Genomic DNA, 20,661 nt, shown 5'->3' with positions numbered 1-20,661 from the left:
GTGGAGATGGAGGAACACAGCAGGCCAGGCAGCATCAGCGAAGCAGGAAAGCTGACATTTCGGGTTGGGAACCTTCTTCAGAAATGGGGGAGGGGTTGGAGATGGGGGTGGGGGTGGGGGTGGGGATGGGGCTCTGAAATAAATAGAGAGAGGGGGGTTGGGAAGGTAGCTGGGATGGTGATAGCAGGTAGGTAGTGATGCAGATTGGTCAGTGAGGTGGGAGGAGTGGATGGGTGGGAGAGAAGACGGATAGGTCAAGGAGGCGGGGATGAGAGGGAGGGTTGGTCTTGGGATGAGGCTGGGGGTGGGGAGATTTTGAAGCTAGTAAAGTCCACATTGACACCATTGGGTTGTAGGCTTCCAAGGCGGAATATGAGGTGCTGTTCCTCCAGTTTCCGGGTGGCGTCATTGTGACAAAGCTCTACCCTAACCCTAACCCGCTTTGTAGATCACCTGTGCTCAGTTCGCGACAAACGACAACACCTCCCAGTCGCAAACCACTTCAACTCCCCCTCCCACTCCCTGGACGACATGTCCATCCTGGCCTCCTCCAGTGTCACAAAGATGCCACCCGGAAACTGGAGGAGCAGCACCTCATATTCCGCCTTGGAAGCCTACAATCCAATGATCTCAATGTGGACTTTACTAACTTCAAAATCTCCCCACCCCTGGCCTCATCCCAAGACCAACCCTCCCTCTCATTCCCGCCTCCTTGACCTGTCCGTCTTCTGTCCCATCTATCCGCTCCTCCCACCTCACTGACCAATACCCACCACTACCTACCTGCTATCACCATCCCACCTACCTTCCACAGCCCAACCCCCCCCTCTCTATTTATTTCAGAACTGCCTTTCCCTCCCCCATTTCTGAAGAACGGTCCCGACCCGAAACGTCAGCATTCCTGCTCCTCTGAAGCAGCCTGGCCTGCTGTGTTCCTCCAGCTCCACACTGTGTTATCTCAGACTCCAGCATTGGCAGTTTTTACTATCTCCAAATAACTACTTGTCTCTCTCTCTAACAGATAGAAATCTCAATGATAGCTTAAGAACAATGGCTAATTACTTTCCGATCTCAGGGTATAGGCGCAATAGATTCTTCTACAATCAATTAGGGTTCTAAAGGGGATAATCTAAAAGTAGATGTCTCCCCAGACTTCATGCCAGTACTGGACTCTGGTTATGTGCTGAGTTCCTGATGTACAATTGTTTTATGGTAATGATGGAAAACGTGACATCTGATAACAGTCTACAGTTAGTTTTGAAATTTCTGCTCATACTTGAATGAACATAATCAGTAGACCCTATTACTGTCAATGGCTAAATCCTGGATGAAGAACGGACCTACAACTCTATCAAAGGAAAGCAGAGCTTTGAAGGAGTTTGTGACTGAACATTATGCCACATATATTGTAAGATCTATCTCTGTGTCATCTGTTCACTAATGTGTAATATACATATATTTTTCACTGGATGTTGGGCCTCACTCTGTCAGATGCTAAGCTGTTCTAGTGTTCACCTATATTTGATTTATTGTCCATTTGGTTTCTTCATTGGGCTGTTCAGTTAATTTGATTCCTTTGGATGGTTCGTTTCCATGGACATTTTAACAGCTAAAATACATATACAAAAGGAATCGAAGCTGGATTTTTCCAATAGACCAAATACAATTTGCAATGTTGAGCACCCTGTTTAGTTTATTCAGTCTTATAAGGTAAATGAAATTGTAGTTGTGACGTGAAATAATTTTCTATGCATTACAAATGATCATTTTCTACAATATGTTGGAATAACAGTAGATCTTCAAACAGTGCCACATTTCAAACTGAATTTGTTATTTCACTTAAATCAGGAACACAGGAGATATGAAGTGTTAGTATTTATTATTAATATGAAACAAGTTCCACTTGTAGCTTTATTCTTGGAACAAGTTTAAAAATTGTTGCATTGACAACTAAATTAAGTATCATCTAACTGTACTGATGACAGACGTGATATACATCACTCTGTAATACCAGAATCACAAGAGATCAGTAATCACAGGTAATGATTGACTTTTACCAATTAGAAAACGTATGTCTCATCTCCACTTGATTATAAGTAAACTTGTACATTTAATTAAAAGTGTGGTCAAATCCTGTGTAGTTGCTTAATAAATAGCACCCTTCAGCTGGACAATTGCAGGTAAATTTATTGATTCCATCTACACACGTGGTTCCTGGTGGGCAAGGGTTCATGAGCTCACACTCATTGATGTCTAAAAAATATATAAATATGTTAATTATAAACCACATTATGTACTGCTTTTGTAATAATATTTCAGTCTTTTGAACATAGATGCAATGTACAGAAGTGTAGACAAATGCCTTTTCCTGTTGAGACCTGATTTCAAACCCAGAATGATCAGAAAAGTCTCTGCTGGCTGTCGATAGCCTTTATGTAGGTTTCATAGAACCATACAGAAGGAGGCCCTTTATCCCATTCTATGTAAGCCAGCTTTAAAAGGTGACACAAAATCTGCCTCATTAAGGAAGGCCACAGGCTGTGAGAAATGGACAAGTGGCAGTACAGACAGCTGCCATTATATTGAGGCAGTGGCGTGGCATTACAGGGCAACAGAGGAAACATCAGTCTGTAACTAGCTAGACTATACTAAACTAAGTTCCTGACTGGATACTGTTCATTAATGCCCCTCATTTTAATAAGCACAAAAATATTTCCTGAAATATTGGTATGTATTATGTATTATTTTTGTTGTGTGTTATGCTAGGATGGTGTTCCTTTAAGAGGTGAGTCATAGAAGTGTCATCAGCCAGATTCATGGGCTTTGTCAGATTTGTCTGTCCCTTTACAGAGTGCACATCTTCAAAGCTTTCCCTGTTGGATTACAGACCACAAAGACTTTATATGTTCTTCAATTCTATCTGGATCCTACAAAATGCCCATTAAGAATAGTATCCAATAACAAAATTTGCTGGTAATAGCAGGTAGGTAGTGGTGGGGAAGCGAGAGAGGAAATAGCTGGGGCCTTAACAGATATCTTTGCAGCATCCTTGAGCACGGGTGAGGTCCTGGAGGACTGGAGAATTGCTAATGTTGTCCCCTTGTTTAAGAAGGGTAGCAAGGATAATCCAGGTAATGATAGACCGGTGAGCCTGACGTCAGTGGTGGGGAAGCTGCTGGAGAAGATACTGAGGGGTAGGATCTATTTACATTTGGAAGAAAATGGGCTTATTAGTGATAGGTAGCATGGTTTGTGCAGGGAAGGTCATGTCTTACCAACTTGATAGAATTCTTTGAGGAAGTGACAAAGTTGATAGATGAGGGAAGGGCTGTAGGTGTCATATACATGGACTTCAGTAAAGGCGTTTGATAAGGTTCCCCATGGTAGGCTGATGGAGAAAGTGAAGTCACATGGGGTCCAGGGTGTACTAGCTAGATGGATAGGGAACTGGCTGGGCAACAGGAGACAGAGAGTTGTATGGAAGGGAGTTTCTCAAAATGGAGAACTGTGACCAGTGGTGTTCCACAGGGATCCGTGTTGGGACCACTGTTGTTTGTGATATAAATAAATGATCTGGAGGAAGGTATAGATGGTCTGATTAGCAAGTTTGCAGATGACACTAAGATTGGTGGAGTAGCAGATAATGAAGGGGACTGTTGGAGAATGCAGCAGCATATAGATAGATTGGAGAGATCGGCGGAGAAATGGCAGATGGAGTTCAATCGAGGTGAGTGCGAGGTGATGCATTTTGAAAGATCCAATTCAAGAGCGAACTGTACGGTAAAAGGAAAAGCCCTGGGGAAAATTGATGTACAGAGAGATCTGGGTGTTCAGGTCCATTGTACCCTGAAGGTGGCAACGCAGGTCGATAGAGTGGTCAAGAAGGCATACGGCATGCTTTCATTCATCGGACGGGGTATTGAGTACAAGAATTGGCAGGTCGTGTTAGAGTTGTAAAGGACTTTGTTTCAACTACATTTGGAATACTGCGTACAGTTCTGGTCCCCACATTACCAAAAGGATGTGGATGCTTTGGAGAGGATGCAGAGGAGGTTCACCAGGATGTTGCCTGATATGGAGGGCGCTAGCTATGAAGAGAGGTTGAGTAGATTAGGATTATTTACATTAGAAAGACGGAGGTTGAGGGAGGACCTGATTGAGGTGTACAAAATCATAAGAGGTACAGACAGGGTGGATAGCAAGAAGCTTTTTCCCAGAGTGGGGGACTCAATTACTAGGGGTCACGATTTCAAGGTGAGAGGGGAAAAGTTTAAGGGAGATATGCACGGAAAGTTCTTTACACAGAGGGTGGTGGGTGCCTGGAATGCGTTGCCAGCAGAGATGGTAGAGGCGGGCATGATAGCGTCATTTAAGATGTATCAAGACAGATACATGAATGGGCAGGGCACAGAGGGATACAGATCCTTGGAAAGTAGGAGACAGGTTTAGATAGAGGATCTGGATCGGCGCAGGCTTGGAGGGCCGAAGGGCCTGTTCCTGTGCTGTAATTTTCTTTGTTCTTTGTTCTTTATATCAATGTAACCAGTAACTAGTTGCTAGCAAGTAATAAACTACTTTTGCAAGAGATTTTCTAGTTAGTCCAGTAAGTGGTTTTTCTTAATCACACTTGAGCAAGCAGACCCTGTCGATCCTTATATCTAAAGGGGATTGTGGCAGCAAACCTACCCAGTGATGAGGTGCAGACTCAGTTTGACTGCACATACAACATGGTGAACAGCAGTGTTGATTTCATTCAGCAATCTCACGCAACATGCTGACAGTGGTGGACGTCTGAAGATTTTTTTGGTTCTTCAGACTCCACTAAGTCACTCATTCTTGTGACAGCAACAGGGAAAAGCTGAAGATTTAAGAACCTTACAGCAGAAACATTTGTGATAAGATTAAACAAGAAATACTCTACAGTAAATCACAAAAGCATTTGAAACCTGCTAAGAGACATGCTGCAGCATTTGAGTGAGAAACTCCCTGGAGAAAGAGAATTAATTATACCAAAGCAGAGACAGACTACAACAGGTGGAGGTTGTCTGTCAGAGCACACTTAAGTCAGAGAGTGATTGGACAATGGCACACAATGAATAAAGTCAAAATCTGTATTGAGCTAGGGCAAAGTTTTAAAAGATGGCGTGGGTTTACAGGCTAGGAGAGTGAAAAATAAAGAAAACACCTACAGCTCGTGTCGAGTGTCATTGCCATAGCAGGCACAATTACAACAAAGGAAATTAAGGGCTTAACCTAAACTGAGATTCAGGGATACCGCAAAGCTAGAATTAAAGTAATGAAAGGGCAGAAGAAAAGCCTAAGCAGCCATAGTCTAACAGATAAAGGAAGGGAGGAGATTTAATTGAAGCCATAGAAAAGGTAATAGATTCTTCAATAAAAGCAACATCAAAGGCAAGAAAAATGTGTTTAAATCAATGGGAAGCAGGAATCATACAGAAAAAAAAGGAAGAAGTAGGATTCATCTAATAAAACTGTCAATTGTGGGAGTAATTTAGTAAAACTATCATTAATACAGGATTAAAGATAGAGGCAGCAGAGGTAATTCAATAAAGGTCTTAAGGAAATGAATTTAAAGGAAATCAATTTTCCAGTGAAAATGTAGGAAAGATGGAATCCTCTGATGAGCCTGAAAATCCTGGGAAAACCTGCAGTACAGCAGCGCACAGCAGCAGCACTACATTACTGCAAAATAAAACTCTTTTAAGCAAGGAAACAAAATAATCACATTACAAAGACATGGCATGAGAAATAAAATTACCAAGAAGATTAATTTCAGATATTGACAAAAAGAACACTGAATTGGACATCTTTGAGAAAATAATAGTTAAAATACAGAATAGCTTCAAAATTAGATACTTAAATTAGAAATTGAACATGTTTGTGCATTTTGATCTGCATTTCAGAGTACAGCCAATGATGTTATAACTCACTAAGGGGTAAAACAAACAACAGGTTCTTTTGAAGAAGTACTAAAAGCCTTTGACAATTACATTAATCTTAGAACAAATGAAACAATTGGAAGAGCAAGATTTTATCAGACAGCTTAGCATCCAGGGAAATACATAGATTATTTCATTAATTATAAGAATTATCATTATTTACACGTAGAAATGTAACACTGGTGATTTTAAATCAGAATTCATAAAAGACAGAATTGTTGGCTGATTTACTGATGATTCTTTGTCAGATTTATTACATCCAAAGAAGATTTTATTTTAAAGATAGCCTTTCAAATGGTGAGTGAAACTGATGTCAGAAAGCATAACAGATGAATATTAACAGGGGAAGATCAACCTTAGCACTGGAAATCAGAATCTTTTCAGTAAACCAATACTGACTGGTACAAGCATCAGATTCGAAATGTCCTTGTCAGTGTTGTGGAGCAAATACAGACCACAAGCACAGAGGATGCCCAGTTATTAAAAGTGAATACTTTGTCTGTTACACAATGTACAATACAAAATATCCCCTTAAATGTCTGCTATTGCATCTCTATTGACTTATCCATTAACCCAATTTGCTAGTTCACTTTAGCTAGCTCTGATTTCAACCAGAATTGCTTTTATTCAAGTTTAAAATAATAGTCTCAGACTCATTTCTCTGTCCCTCAAACTGAATAGAAAATTAAATCATTTATGATCACTACAACCTTGGGGTGGATTCACGGTGAGATAATAAATTAATCCAATCTCTATGTACTATAACAGGTCTGGTCAGTTGGTCAGCTTCAAATGTGCTGTTCTAAGAAATAACCTCCAAAACATTGTATGAAACTGTCTTCTATGGTATCTTTGTTCATCTGGTTTTCCAGTGTATATGTAGATTAAAATCCCCAATGACTGTCACTGCACTTCTCTGACAAACTGACATTTTTCTGTATTTATACTCTATCCTGTGTAGTTACTGTTCGGGAGCTTGTATTTTATTCCCACAAGTGTCCTCTTTCCTTTATCATTTCTCATCTTGCTCCTACTTCCTGGTTTACTAAATTTAGGTCATGCCTGTTTATAATTCTAGTAACAATGTTAATTAACAAAGAAACCCCATCTACATTTCTATAGTGACCTGTCCTTTCAAAGTGCCATGTACCATTCAATAATTAGATTTCAATCTATGCCATCCTGAAACAACGTCCCTGTAATTGCTATTGGATTGTAGTTGTTTACTTCTAGTTGCACAAACAGTTTTTTTTCTGTTTTGAATTCTATGTGCATCGGGTACAGAGTCTTTAACGTTGTCCTTTCAGGAAGGAAGCAGCCCCAATCTTCAACCAGATGCCAGATTCTAATATTCTATCAGTAGCCATTTTGCCAATAGACAATAGGATCTAGCATCATGAATGACATGCCCTCAAAATAACAAACATGACTTTTAAATGATCTAGGAATGTTGAATCATTATGTAGAGCAATACAGAGACTATCTATCCATCTTAACTGTGCGCACTTCAACAGTTATCTGTCCTAAACTGCCGTGACATTTAATGATCCACAAAGCTTTGACTTTTAATCATCTTGTAGTTATTCTCAATGAGAGAAAGAAATACATGACAGAAGTGGATGTAAAATTACATTGTGATATTGTCATGCCTTTTTGCATTATAAATTGTATTGAAAATATACAAGAGTCACCAACCAGATTTTTCTCAGTTGTGTTTGGTGTATAGTCAGTTATCAGGAACAGCAAAGAGGAAATGGGGCGAAGCCAAATTTGTGAAGCTCCGAGAACACTCAAGCAGCTTGACACCATCCAAGACAAAGTGACGTGCTTGATTGGCATGTCATCCACCATCACTGATGAGCAGTGGAAGCATGCATTACAGGAGCTCACCAAAGCTCCTTCATTAGCATGTTCCAAACCCATGACCTCTATCACCTGGAAAGACAACAGCAGCGGATTCACGGGGACTCCATCGTTTACAAGTTTCCCTCCAAGTAATATATCATTCTGACTTGGAAATATATCACAATTCCTTCACTGTAATTGGATCAAAATCATGGAACTCCCTTCCTAACAGCATTGTGGATGACCCTACCCTGCATTGGATGAAGAAATTGGGGAGGCAATATCCTCGTGTCATTATTGCTGGACTGTTAATCCAAAGACCCAAGTAATGTTCTGGGGCCCGGGTTCAAATCCCGCCATTGGCAGATGGTGGAATTTGTATTCAACAAAAATCTGGAACCATTTCCGATCGTTGAGAAAACCGATCTGGTTCATAAATGACCTTTAAGGAAGGAAACTATCAACCTTACCTGATATGGACTACATGTGACTCCAGTCCCACAGCAATGTGGTTGAATCTTAAATGCTGCCTGGGATGGGCAATAAATGCTGGCCCATCCAGCAACACCCTCATACAGTGAATGAATAAAAAAAGCGGCTCTCCACCACTTTCTCCAGGGCAATTAGGAATGGGCAATAAATGCTGGCCTAGCCAATGACATCCACATCCTATGAACAGGTAAAAAATAACAATTGTGTCAAGTCTCTGCTGTCACAATGCTATTGCAGGATTTCAGGGAACTTTCTCCATTTCACTTGACCAGCACTTGGGTTCATCGCAAGCCCAGCCAGGGCTTTGTAATTATTGGAAGATAGAATATTTCAAGCCTTTCTGCTCTCATGGTTCTCTTCATCAGGCCTTAATGTATTCCAATGGAAGGATGCTCACAAATCTGGGCAGTGTGAGCTTGTGCCACAAACAGGAGGATCTGCAATGGAAGTTGTGGGTTGTGGGGATATGGTTGGTGTTGTGCCCTTATGGCAAATCAAGAAACATGTTCTATCAGTTACTTAACCAAACTCCCCTTGCAGTGATATTCTATGTTTGAGATAGCAAGAACTGCAGATCTTGGAATCAGAGATAACAAAGTGTGGTGCTGGAGGAACACAGCAGACCAGGCAGCATCAGAGGAGCAGAAAAGCTGACGTTTTAGTTGCTACTCTCCAACAGCAGACAGACAGCCTGTTCCCAGTCAACATAATCCAAACCACGCAGTTGTCACCATCGTCTGATTCAGTGCAAGACCTAGAGAAAGAGCTAAAGGAAGGCCTGCACCAATTATTAGTGCACTCAAGTTATGCAAATGGATTATGACAGGTAACCTAAGAACGCCTTGCCCTCACAGTACATAACTAGTGACACCATTGGGATTGGGGAATCCATGGGAATTCTGAGAGAAAGAATAAAGTTTGTGATAAAAATTCTCTGACCTTGTTCGCAGTGTGTTCCATTAAATCCTCCAAGACATTTGCAATAAAATTCACCATACAGATCAACACACAGCCCATTATTTTCACATGGAGATGAATCACATATTCTACTGCCTGAGAAAGAGAAATTAAATTGGAGTTTTTATTTTGATCTGACATCAAGTAAAGCATGCATTTCTAGACTTATCATAAATTGTTCTCTGCATGTAGCCATCATAAAGTGTTGAAAATTCGGCTGCCAATATCCGCAGATATAAGTCACCCACTAAAGTAATAGGTAGGGGAATTGGTTTGAATCTGTTCTGCATTTGACCATTAATGTTGAAAATGTAATTCATCATCTGCTTTTTCTTAATTTTTTTTGTCTGTTTTCTAGGAGATCTTGTGGTCCAGTGGAAGAGTTCCTGCCTCTAGGTTCAATTCTCATGCCTTGGCTTGTTAACCATGATAGGAGCATTCAGGATGCGGTTCAATATGCTGACAAACAGCTACGCAACCTTTTATGCTCTCCCCGTTGTTACCCAAATGGAACAGAACTGTCTGTGAAGTTGACACTAAAAAAAACCTATTCTCTTTTCTGCCACTATGTTTCACAACTAAAAGGGTTATTATTTTGACAAGTATTGAAGTTATATGCATCATTTTTTACCCATAAACTAATGGAATGGTCTGTAGATCTGCTGTAAAACAGCAACTGTCAAGTTCTTGCTAGTTTTATGAAAGTTCCCCTCCAAGCCATTCACCATCCTGACATGGAAATATGTCATTATTCCTTCAGTATCACTGTGCCAAAATCCTGGAATTCCCTCTCTTAACAGCAGTGTGGGTGTCCCTAAACTAAATAGACTGCAGTGGTTCAAGAATGCAGAATACCACCACCTCCAGGGATAGGCAATAAAGCCTATATCCCCTGAATGAATTTAAAAAAAGGTAGATTTATTATTGGGAAATCAACAAACTGAAAGCTTAACGAAAATAGAAATTCACTGGAAAAGCTTAGAACTAGTTGTGAGGGAGGGTTCCTGGAACAGAACTGTTAACTCTGATTTCTCTGCACAGATGCTGCCAAACCTGCTGAGATTTTCCAGCAGGATTTTCCATCAGTTTTTGTTTCTGATTTCCAGCAGTTCTTTCAGTTTTTAAACTCAAAACTTAGGCTAGCTGTTTGTCAGATATTACTCAGATAGAGTGTTGAATCAAGTAAGAGCAAAGTACAATGCATTCTAGAGATCTAAAATAAAAGTTAGTTAAAATGCTGCATGGTCAAACTTTAAATAAGGCACCAATGCCTGGAATCCTGAGAGCTCCTGGCAGTGGCAAACACTTCCACATTGATGAGTGCATGACAGTGAGAGGAGAACACCATACAGGCATAGTGCATACAAAATAAAGGCAGCTGCAGACAATTCTGTTGAGATAATCTGCTAGAGCTCACAGACAGAAATCCTTCCTGATACTCAGAAAATTGACACTTCAGCCAGAGGGTGGTTAATCTGTGGAACTCATTACTGCAGAAGGTTGTGGATGCCAAATCATTGAGAGTATTTAAGACAGAGGTATTATTATTGAGGGGATCAGACATTATGGGGAGAAGGCAGGAGAATTGTCTTGAGAAATATATCAGCCATGATCGAATGGCAGAGAAGACTCAATAGGCTGAATAGTCTAATTCTGCTCTTGTGTCTTATCGTCTTATGGTCTTAAGCAATTTTTGGTAAAATTCAGCCCATTAACTCTGTTTTTCTCTCTCTCTCCAGAGGTGCAGCCAGGCCTGCTGAGTTTCTCCAGCACTTCGTGTTTTTTTTAAATTTCAGGACATTGACTTCTACTCATTAGTATTATTTGTTTTGGTAGGCCACATAATACTAATTAGACCTTCAGAAACCAGAAAAGAGAATTCTTGGTGTCACTCACTCTGGAGACCTGAGCACGAATTCTAGGCTAACAAGCTGGTGTAGTTCTGAGGTTATGCAGCCTGTAAAAGGTGATGGCCTTTGGCTGAAACATTAAACTGAAACCCAAGATGCTGTCTAAAGTGAACACAAAAGATCCTGTAGCACTATACAAAAGGGCAGCATAATTATCCTTGTGTGTTGGCAAATGTTTGATCCTTAATTAATGTTACTAAAACCGATTACCTGCTCACTAATCAAGTTTTTAGGGAATATCTTTAAGGCGGCTTATCTGAGTAAAACACTTCTCAAAACTACTCCACCAATTACAGAGTGCTTTGGGACATCATGAGGTTGTGAAGCCTTTAATTTTTCTTTCTGGAATGAAACTATCTTTGAACTACTTTTAATTTTTAGTCAATTATTTATATTGATCTAGTCACATAGTCAGGAAAATGGCTTTTTTGATGTCAGAACCTACTTTTGTCTAAGTAAGCACAATACTTTGTATTGTGATGTATTAGAGAAGACATACCTGTGTAGAAATTCCAGAAAATGTCCTTGAATGAAAGAAATAAACAAAAGATTAATAATTCTGCACTTTTAAGGTCAAAAATCAATTGTTCCTAATTAAAGAATCTCAGGCTAACTTCAACTTAATTGTTGCATGGTTGGGGCTCAGAAGTATGCAGCACTATTTAAGGTTACTTTTCACTTGAAACAAAGTGCAATATCTTTACATGCTACAAGCACTGTTTTCATACTAAGTGCCCTCTAGTACATTGTTTAGCAGACATTGATCAGATGAGAATCTAATCTGCACTCTCCACACAACAATTAGTCAACAATTACATTCATTCCACAATTCTTAATGAAGTTGGCATTTTAAATCTAACTGTTTTTGAAAATGATCATGTTTCTTGTTTACTGTTTTAAATCAGTCTCTCCTTTAATCAAAAGGTAAGGGTATTCAGAGCTTCATTTTCCAAATAGAAACACAAACAGACGGCACTTTTCTCCTGGTGTGCCTTTCATCAATTATTATTCTATGTAGGGCAGGATCCTAACACCATTTGTGGGGATTTGCCTCATGGAACTGGGTTCAGTGGATTGGATTAAGTTATTTGAAACCTATCCAATAAAACTGTTTTCTGGAGAAGTAGATCTAAGGATGCTGCAACAGGACACAAAACGACCATGGCTTCAGGCTTTGACATGGAAGTCTTGTTGAACGAAATAATTAAAGAGGGATCTATTACTTGGCACTGTGAGAGGGAAGTCAATCCAAGGCAGTATCCAATTCTACCAATTTTACCAATTCCAATATAGCAGTTCAATGACATAAATGGTTCAGTGAGCTTCTGGAGCTACCAAAGATAACGCCATACTCAAAACAAGCAATGTAAATAGTAAGTTCCATATTGCAGCCAGCTCACTCTTCTAAACATCTGAGATCTTCCCACTTACGTGATTATTAATGTGAAAATGAGAAAGGACAGGTGAGAGATAGACAGGAAGCATTAAACTAGGGGAGGCAATGGCCTAGTGGTATTATTGTTGGACTATTAATCCAGAGACCAAGATAACATCCTAGGTTTGAATCCTGCCACAGCAGATGATGGCATTTGAAATCAATAAAAAAAATCTAACCATGAATCCGTTGCTGATTGTCGGAAAAACCCATCTGGTTCACTAATGTCCTTTAGGGAAGGAAACTGCCATCCTTACCTGTCTGGTTTACATGTGATTCCAGGCCCACACAACGTGGTTGACTCTCAACTACTTTCTGGGCAATTAAGGATGGGCAATAAATGCTGCCTAAAAGTGACTCCTAATCGCATGAATGAATAAGAAAAGCTTAGTCCTTACGGTTTTCTCATCATTTTCAAAAATCTCTCGGACCTCTTCTTTGGAACAGGTTTCTTCTAAACACTCTCTTTCCAGATTCCCGGACGTAATCTCTTCCAATCTCCATTTGTTAGCTCTACGAAATCGTGATAGGAACCGTGCAGCAGCTGATTTCTTTAAAAAAACTACATAATTTTGAATAATAATGTGATACTAAATCAGATGCCTGTGTGGATTTTATGTGTTTTTTTTTGTACCATGTGTTGCAAAGTTGAGTAGAGTACTTGCGGATTGGGAGGCAGGGAGTTAGAATTTGGTGTTGTACAGTGTTGGGGAATGGGGAGAGGGGGAAGCATTGCATGGTCCCTTTAAAAGATGATGCACATTTTCAATACTTAGAGATTTAAACGGGATGTCTGTGAGCAGCTTGAAGGTTTGCACGTACACAGAGAGCACCTGAGTTGAAGCATTTGTATCAAAAGACCACACAGTTAACAGGCTAAGCTGCAGTTTTGTTTAGGTACCATAAAAACATAAGAACCAGAAGTAGGAGTAAGCCATCAGGTCGTTCAAGCCTGCTCCACCATTCAATAAGATCATAGCTGATCTTTTCATGGCCAGTTCCATTTATCCACCCACTCATCATAACCCTTAATTCTTTTACTATTCAAAAAATTATCTGCCTTAGCTTTAAAAACGTTCAATGAGGAAGCCTCAACTACTTCACTGAGCAGGGAATTCCACCGATTCACAGCCTTTTGGGCGAAGAAGTTCCTCCTCAATTCAGTCCTAAATCTGCTCCCCCTAATTTTGAGGCTATGCCCTCTTGTTCTAGTTCACCTGCCCGTGGAAACAACTTCCCTGCTTCTATCTTATCTATTCCCTTCATAATTTTGTATGTTTCTATAATTCCAATGAATATAATCCCTGTCTACTCACTCTCTCCTCATAAGCCAACCCTCAACTTTGAAATCAACCTAGTGAATCTCCTATGCACCGCCTTCAGTGCCAATTAATCCTTTCTCAAGTAAGGAGACCAAAACTGCATGCAGTACTCCAGGTGTGGCCTCACCAGCACCCCATACAGCTGTAACATGAGCTCCCTGCTTTTAAATTCAATCCCTCTAGCAATGAAGGACAAAATTCCATTTGCCTTCTTAATTAGCTTCTTAATTGTACCTGCAAACCAACCTTCTGCGATTCATGCACAAGGACACCCAGGTCCCTCTGCACAGTAGCACGCTGCAATTTTTTACCTTTCAAGTAATAGTTTCTTTTACTCTTATTCCTACCAAAATGGATGACTTCACATTTACCAACATTGAATTCCATCTGCCACTCATTTGCCCACTCACTTAAACTATCTGTATCCCTTTGTAAACTTTCAGATCTTCTGCAAACTTTGCTCTACGATACATCTTAGCGTCATCTGCTAACTTTGGTACACTACACATGGTCCCGAACTCCGAATCATCTATGTAAGTTGTAAACAATCATGGTACTAACACTGATCCCTGTGGCCCTTCTTCAGAAGAAGGGTCCTGACCCAAAACGTCAACTTTCCTGCTTCTCTGATGCTGCCTGGCCTGCTGTGCTTCTCCAGCTCCATACTGTGTTAGCTCTGAGTCCAGCATCTGCAATTCTTGCTATCTCTTAAATTTAAATCTGATGGTTTTGACAACATAGAACCAATCATATTGTAAGAAATTGATATGTCATCAAGGGTATAAAAGGAGAGGACAGTTGGACAAAGACAAAAGAGCTGATGCCATCTGCCAGAGTTAACAGCTCTCAAGTCCCAAGAGAGAATCACTGGCTCACACAGTCTCCTCTAGGTCTTAGAGAAAGTACCATCTAAATGTCAAAGGTACCAAAGGCACAACTAGTTAATAATCCTGACAGAAGAATTGAGGAGAAGGCACAGAACATTCCATAACCTGGCTATAATTTTGAGAGACTAAATTCTATTTTTTTATTGTACTTTATATAAGTGGGACTTCTGCATTTATTGTAAGGGTATATTATTAGAATCTTGTTTTATTCAGGAATAGTTAATGGTTAGAAGGGATTTAGTCAGCTTGTTAATAGTTTAGTTAATTTGTTCACTGTTAGAGTTAGATAAATAAATTGTTACTTGTTGATTGTAAAGTGAGTGTCAGGGATTTATTTTATTTAACCACTAGAAATTGCTGAAAAGCAGGTCACACCACTTTTCACACTCCCTTTCACAGATTACAGGGTGAGGTGCTCCTCTTTGGGCGTTTCACTTCTATTTCACAGAGGGGGAAGGGTCAACCTCCGCTTTATGACACATGATAATGTTGTTGTGTTGAAGTGTATATTGTAATAGCTTGAAGTTGTGAAAAGTACTATATAAATGCAAACTTTTTTCTTTGAAGTATGTTAAGAGTCAGGACTCTAGGCTGGAATTTTACTGGAGTTGCTGGTTTAAAATTTCCCAGAAAATAGACCTGCCACAGAAACTTGTCGAAATATTTTGGGACAAATTGTGCGAATCCATTCAAAAATTCTTTTTGTGTTAAAGTACTTTGGCCTGAAATGGTTAAGTCATAAAGTAACTAAATTGATAATTAATTATTTAGCCTTGCTCAGCTGCAGAGACAGTCTCAAATAAAAAAAAACACAAATAAGCGTTTTCCTCACAATTCTGTCAAACATAGCCACACTCAATATAATGTTTCTAGTTATAGCAGCTTGGTCTGCAATAAACAACTGCACCTCCCAGTCGTGAACCATTTCAACTCCCCCTCCCATTCCTCAGACGACATGTCCATCCTGGGCCTCCTGCAGTGCCACAACAATGCCACCCGAAGGTTGCAGGAACAGCAACTCATATTCCGCTTGGGAACCCTGCAGCCCAATGGTATCAATGTGGATTTCACAAGCTTCAAAATCTCCCCTCCCCCTACCGCATCCCAAAACCAGACCAGCTCGTCCCCGCCTCTCTAACCTGTCCTTCCTCCCACCTATCCCCTCCTCCCACCTCAAGCCCCACCCCCATCTCCTACCTACTAACCTCATCCCGCCCCCTTGACCTGTCCATCCTCCCTGGACTGACCTATCTCCTCCCTACCTCCCCACTTACACTCACCTTTACTGGCTCCATCCCCGCCTCTTTGACCTGTCTGTTTCCTCTCCACCTATCTTCACCTCTATCCATCTTCTATCCGCCTCCCCCTCTCTCCCTATTTATTTCAGAACCCCCTTCCCCTCCCCCATTTCTGATGAAGGGTCTAGGCCTTTAAACGTCAGCCTTCCTGCTCCTATGATGCTGCTTGGCCTGCTGTGTTCATCCAGCTCTACACCTTGTTACCTTTTATTGTTTGTTAGTTTTTGCTGTGGTGTGGAATTTTCACTCTAATACATTATTCTTTTTAACAAACTGTTTGTTTATGGCTTATGGGCTGGAATCAGTTTGATGATAGCTTGGTAAAAACTGAAAGAACTGCGGATGTTGTAAATCAGGAACAAAAACAAGGTTGCTGGAAAAGCTCAGCAGGTCTGGCAGCATCTGTGAAGAAAAAATCAGAGATAACATTTTGAGTCCGGTGACCTTTCCTCAGAACTGAGGAAGCTGCGTTTTGGCAGCAGGGACATGAGTTAAAATTGCTGGGGCCTTTTTTTTCTTATAGCGGGTTTCTAACCCACTTACAGTAAACCTGCTAGAAATTCCCACCTAGGTTAAAATAGGGGCTTGGGCATGTAAATTGCAGGTACCAAGCTATCACCAGGAACAAAAACTGAAGTTGCTGGAAAAGCTCAGCAGGTCTGGCAGCATCTGTGAAGAAAAAATCAGAGTTAACGTTTCAGGTCTGGTGACCCTTCCTCACAGATGCTGCCAGGCCTGCTGAGCTTTTCCAGCAACTTCTGTTTTTGTTCCTGGTGATAGCTTGGTACCTGCAATTTACATGTCCAAACCCCAATTTAACTAGGTGGGAATTTCTAGCAGGTGGACTGTAAGTGGATTAGAAACCCGCTATAAGAGAAAAAAAAAGGCCCAGCAATTGTAACTCATGTCCCTGCTGCCAAATCCACCTCACACCTCTTTCTGCAGAAAATGAAGTGACCCATATAAAAGCAAAATACTGTAGATGTTGGAAATTTGAAACAAAAGCAGAAACTTCTGGAGACACTCAGCAGATCTGCCAGAATTAACGCTTTGAGTCCAATATGACTCTTCTTCACAACAGAATGTTCTTTTTTGGTTAGGAAATGGTCCATGGTTGACTGCCATCAGTCAAGGAGATGTATCAAGGGAGATTCTGGGAGGATCTCAAAAGAGGGAAGGAACAGGGAGCCTGGTGCTGGAGAGACCTCAACTTCCCTTGAGCCCAGAGGAACACTTGCAGTCCTCCTAATCTCATAAGGAAAATAAATATGGTCTCATCTGATCCGTGATCTTCTTTTCACTTGAATGTTTACCTGGTGAAAAAGCCACAGCATCTTATTTACTCAAGCCAGGGGTAAATTGACAGTCAGAAGTGGATGACTTCTTTGGTCCCCAGTCAGGACACGTCAATGAAAATCCTGTGCATTTGCCTGGGCTGTTTAGCCACCCTTCCAGGAGCCTGAGTCAAAATTGTGCAAAGCTCTAGAATGGGCAAATAATCAGGAACAGTTTTAACTACACATCCACCCCCCGCAAGTTTACACCCAAATGGGTAGCATTAAAATGACCATTTTTCCAATCAAAATGCCATAATCCAATTGCCCTAATGGAAACCATTCAATATATCAGTAATTTCATCCCACATAATACCAGCAAAAGGTGTATGAAAATGTTGTATTTGTTAATATATTTGCACAAAATGTAATTGCATTTACACAAAAAAATTAATTTTCAAGAAACAGTATTGTGATCACATTCCTTGATCTCAACTTGTCTGAGGGGATGGTACAAAGAGGAAAAACAGACGGTTCATGATTGAGAATGATGGCCTGAGAGTCTTGATTCCAGCCCAGCTGTAGAAAACAAGCACTTGGTTTGTTAAAAAGAACAATGTGTTAAGGTGAATAGTCCAGACCGCACAGCAAAACTTAACAGACAACAAAATATGAAACAAAAGGTTACAGACCAAGCTGCTATAACTAAACATATTAAATTGAATGTGGCAATCACTAACAGACAATGGGTAGTGGATACAAGAGTCAAAGTGACAGGGAACACATCAGATCATCAACATATTGTCAGACAGGGACTAACTCAGCACTGTGTACGGGAGCAATAGAGGGAACAAGGGATCTATGTCTAAAATCTGACTCCTCGAAGAATTAACCTGAGATACATTGATACTGTGTTAAACATTGATACTTACAGTCATTTGCTTGACAGCCAAAGAGAAGCAATGATATTATCCCATAGTTCAAAATGATTGACATATTACTCCCAAAACGCCTGCTCAAATTTATGGCAAAGTCAAGATGCAATTTTGTACAAGATAATTGTACTTCACTCAAACTGATGTTTCACTGTTTGTATAGTCAGTGTTTTACTATCGTTACTGAAATGTTTTGGTTAATAAGTAACCAATTATTTTGAAATGTCATCACAACAGTTCACAGAGCATTTATTTCAGTATTGACTGTATCAGCAAAATATATCATTCGTTATCTTGATGCAGATACATATTGTAACTGCTTCACATAGGGTAGAATTTTACTGGTACATCATTGACACTAGGAGAAGGGGAAGTGAAGGCTGGTAAAATGGTGGAAACATTGAGGCGGTCTACCCCATCAATGTAGTCCCAACTCTGGATCATTTTACTAGAGGCAAGACTGGAAACATAGGAGTTAACAACCAACTAGAGACAAACAGCTTGTTTAAATAACTAGAGGTCCTTAAGGGGGCCATTTTGTGAGACCGTTGCAATTTGCCAATGTCACATGGGAAGGTTGCCAGATGAGGGGTGGCAGTCTCTCTGAGGCTTTCAGGTGGAGTACATTGGAGCCATTGGAATTGGAGGCTACTTGGCTAAAAGGGTGGCCCCATGTGGCAAAGGCTGCTCCCATTGCCCTAATAGCAACTTTGGAGGTGGAATGGAGTTCTCCTCTGTGTGCCAGGGTCAGCCTGCTGGCCTGAAAGAGAGGTCAAATTTCTGTCTCCCCTGTGGTGGGCACCAAATGGAGGCATCTTGTCCTCCCCTGTACAGCTTTAGCAACAATCTTCTTTAATACCATCTATGGTTGGCCTTGCCTTGTCATTGTGATTAGTGCAGTAACACAACCAGGGCAGCTTGTGCTCCTACTCATCCCTCCTCAGTCATCTTGTTGAACGGCTATGTCAATCTCATGCCTGCGCTATGTGACTGCAGCTTGCATGGCAGTACACTGCACGCGCAGCAAACAAACAACTGCGTCTCAAAGTCTCAGAGAAGTTGTCCTCACAGAAGTACATGGAGTCAGGGGGTCCTGGCGTAGTAATGGGCAGCCTCTGATGCCAGTCCTGGGAATTGCCCTCGGCTGGTCGTCAGATCAGGGTGTTTCAGTCGGTGGCAGGGGAATGGGTCTGTGCCTCTACAGAGTAGGTAGTTTGTCACTGTCAGTCCTTTGGCTCCATAGTAGCCATTCTGGAGGGTGAAGGAGTAGGGGATGGGCGAGGGGTTGCTGCTGCTATGTGAAGGAGATTTGGCAAACTGTTCCTCAGGATTTTTGGCTGCAGGCTGGAGTGGAGGGGCTAATGACAATTATAGAGGAGGCAACAGTAAGTTCAAAGAGTTGGTTATAGATGTTCAGGGCCTAACTGACATGTAGAGGTGGTGGTTGGAAGCCACTGATGGTTGTGTGCTCACTGTCACCTTCCATCATGCTGGAAATTGAAAGTATGCAATGGGGAAGAATGGCTGCAAGGGGGGAAGTGGGTATGAGGGAAGGTCACAAGGAAGGAGAACAATGTTACACATAGACCCCTGCACCTTACAGGACACAGACTTGTGTGCCTCCTTATCCCTGGCCCATCGTAACGCTTAAGTTTCCTGTTTGCTGCATACCTTCCTTCCCCAAATATTGCTGACCACTTGACTCACACCAGCATTTTTGGACACATAGGCCAGGGAAAATATAGTGATGTTTCAGGATGAGGGCAACCATGATAGCAAATCCCATAGCCCTATATTAACCTTGTTCATCTTGCTTTCACACGCTGCAGTGGCCTTTCAACAGTCAAAAATCCTTGGCATATCCTCAGTGGGTGTGAGTTAGGCATCATGCTAGAGCATTGCTTTCACAGCTAAAGAGATAATCAAGCAAGCAGACGGAAAACCAAAACAATGAAATTTATGCAAATGTTCAAGTTCACGTATTGTACATTGCTACCAATGCATCCGAAGTGCCCTCAATAGGTTTTCTCTTTTTCGCCCTTCCATGACACCTTAGTGTCCTCCTGCTTCTACAATGGCTTACAAGGAGCTTTCTCAGCAATGGAGCCCATTAGTTCTGAAGGTTTGGTTGGGTGATGAATATTTGTATCTTGAACAGACTGGGGTTCCACTTGCCAGGTGCAAGTTGCCCCTCCTCAGCTTAAATCTCCAATCTCTGGAGGTGGTGGACCAGGCCACATCTGGAGTGTCCTGTGAGGAGACCTCTGAGAGTGGAACCTCAGCAGCTGAGTGCTCCTTGGCTCTGTCCTTTCTCCTTATGAGGAAGGGACGCCTTATGTGCACGCC

The 20,661-nt window shown here is 41.1% G+C and overlaps 1 protein-coding gene across 1 annotated transcript; it reads right to left on the bottom strand.

Moving 5' to 3' along the window:
* Window positions 1-1,862: 1,862 nt before the first annotated feature.
* Window positions 1,863-18,454, bottom strand: LOC125486091 (venom prothrombin activator pseutarin-C catalytic subunit-like). The gene is made up of 5 exons (XM_048612224.1): window positions 18,313-18,454; window positions 12,998-13,161; window positions 11,664-11,688; window positions 9,237-9,350; window positions 1,863-2,253 (listed from the first exon to the last, which is right to left on the bottom strand). Exons 1-5 carry the CDS (start codon window positions 18,374-18,376, stop codon window positions 2,111-2,113), a joined length of 510 nt encoding a protein of 169 aa, XP_048468181.1. The 5' UTR covers window positions 18,377-18,454; the 3' UTR covers window positions 1,863-2,110.
* Between the last annotated feature and the right edge of the window lie 2,207 nt (window positions 18,455-20,661).

Source organism: Rhincodon typus, chromosome 25, assembly GCF_021869965.1.
Source record: "Rhincodon typus isolate 14 chromosome 25, sRhiTyp1.1, whole genome shotgun sequence".
Lineage (NCBI taxonomy): Eukaryota > Metazoa > Chordata > Chondrichthyes > Orectolobiformes > Rhincodontidae > Rhincodon > Rhincodon typus.
Note: the sequence above shows the minus strand (reverse complement) of the source record. Positions and strands in the feature narration are given on the sequence as shown.

Coding starts and splice junctions, on each gene's coding strand:
- LOC125486091 (XM_048612224.1), bottom strand. CDS start 18,376: ATGTCAATCATTTTGAACTATGGGATAATATCATTGCTTCTCTTTGGC. Junction 13,162..18,312: donor TGGCTGTCAAGCAAATGACT/GTAAGTATCAAT, acceptor AAAATTATGTAG/TTTTTTTAAAGAAATCAGCT. Junction 9,351..11,663: donor TTTCTGGAATTTCTACACAG/GTATGTCTTCTC, acceptor TCTCTTTCTCAG/GCAGTAGAATATGTGATTCA.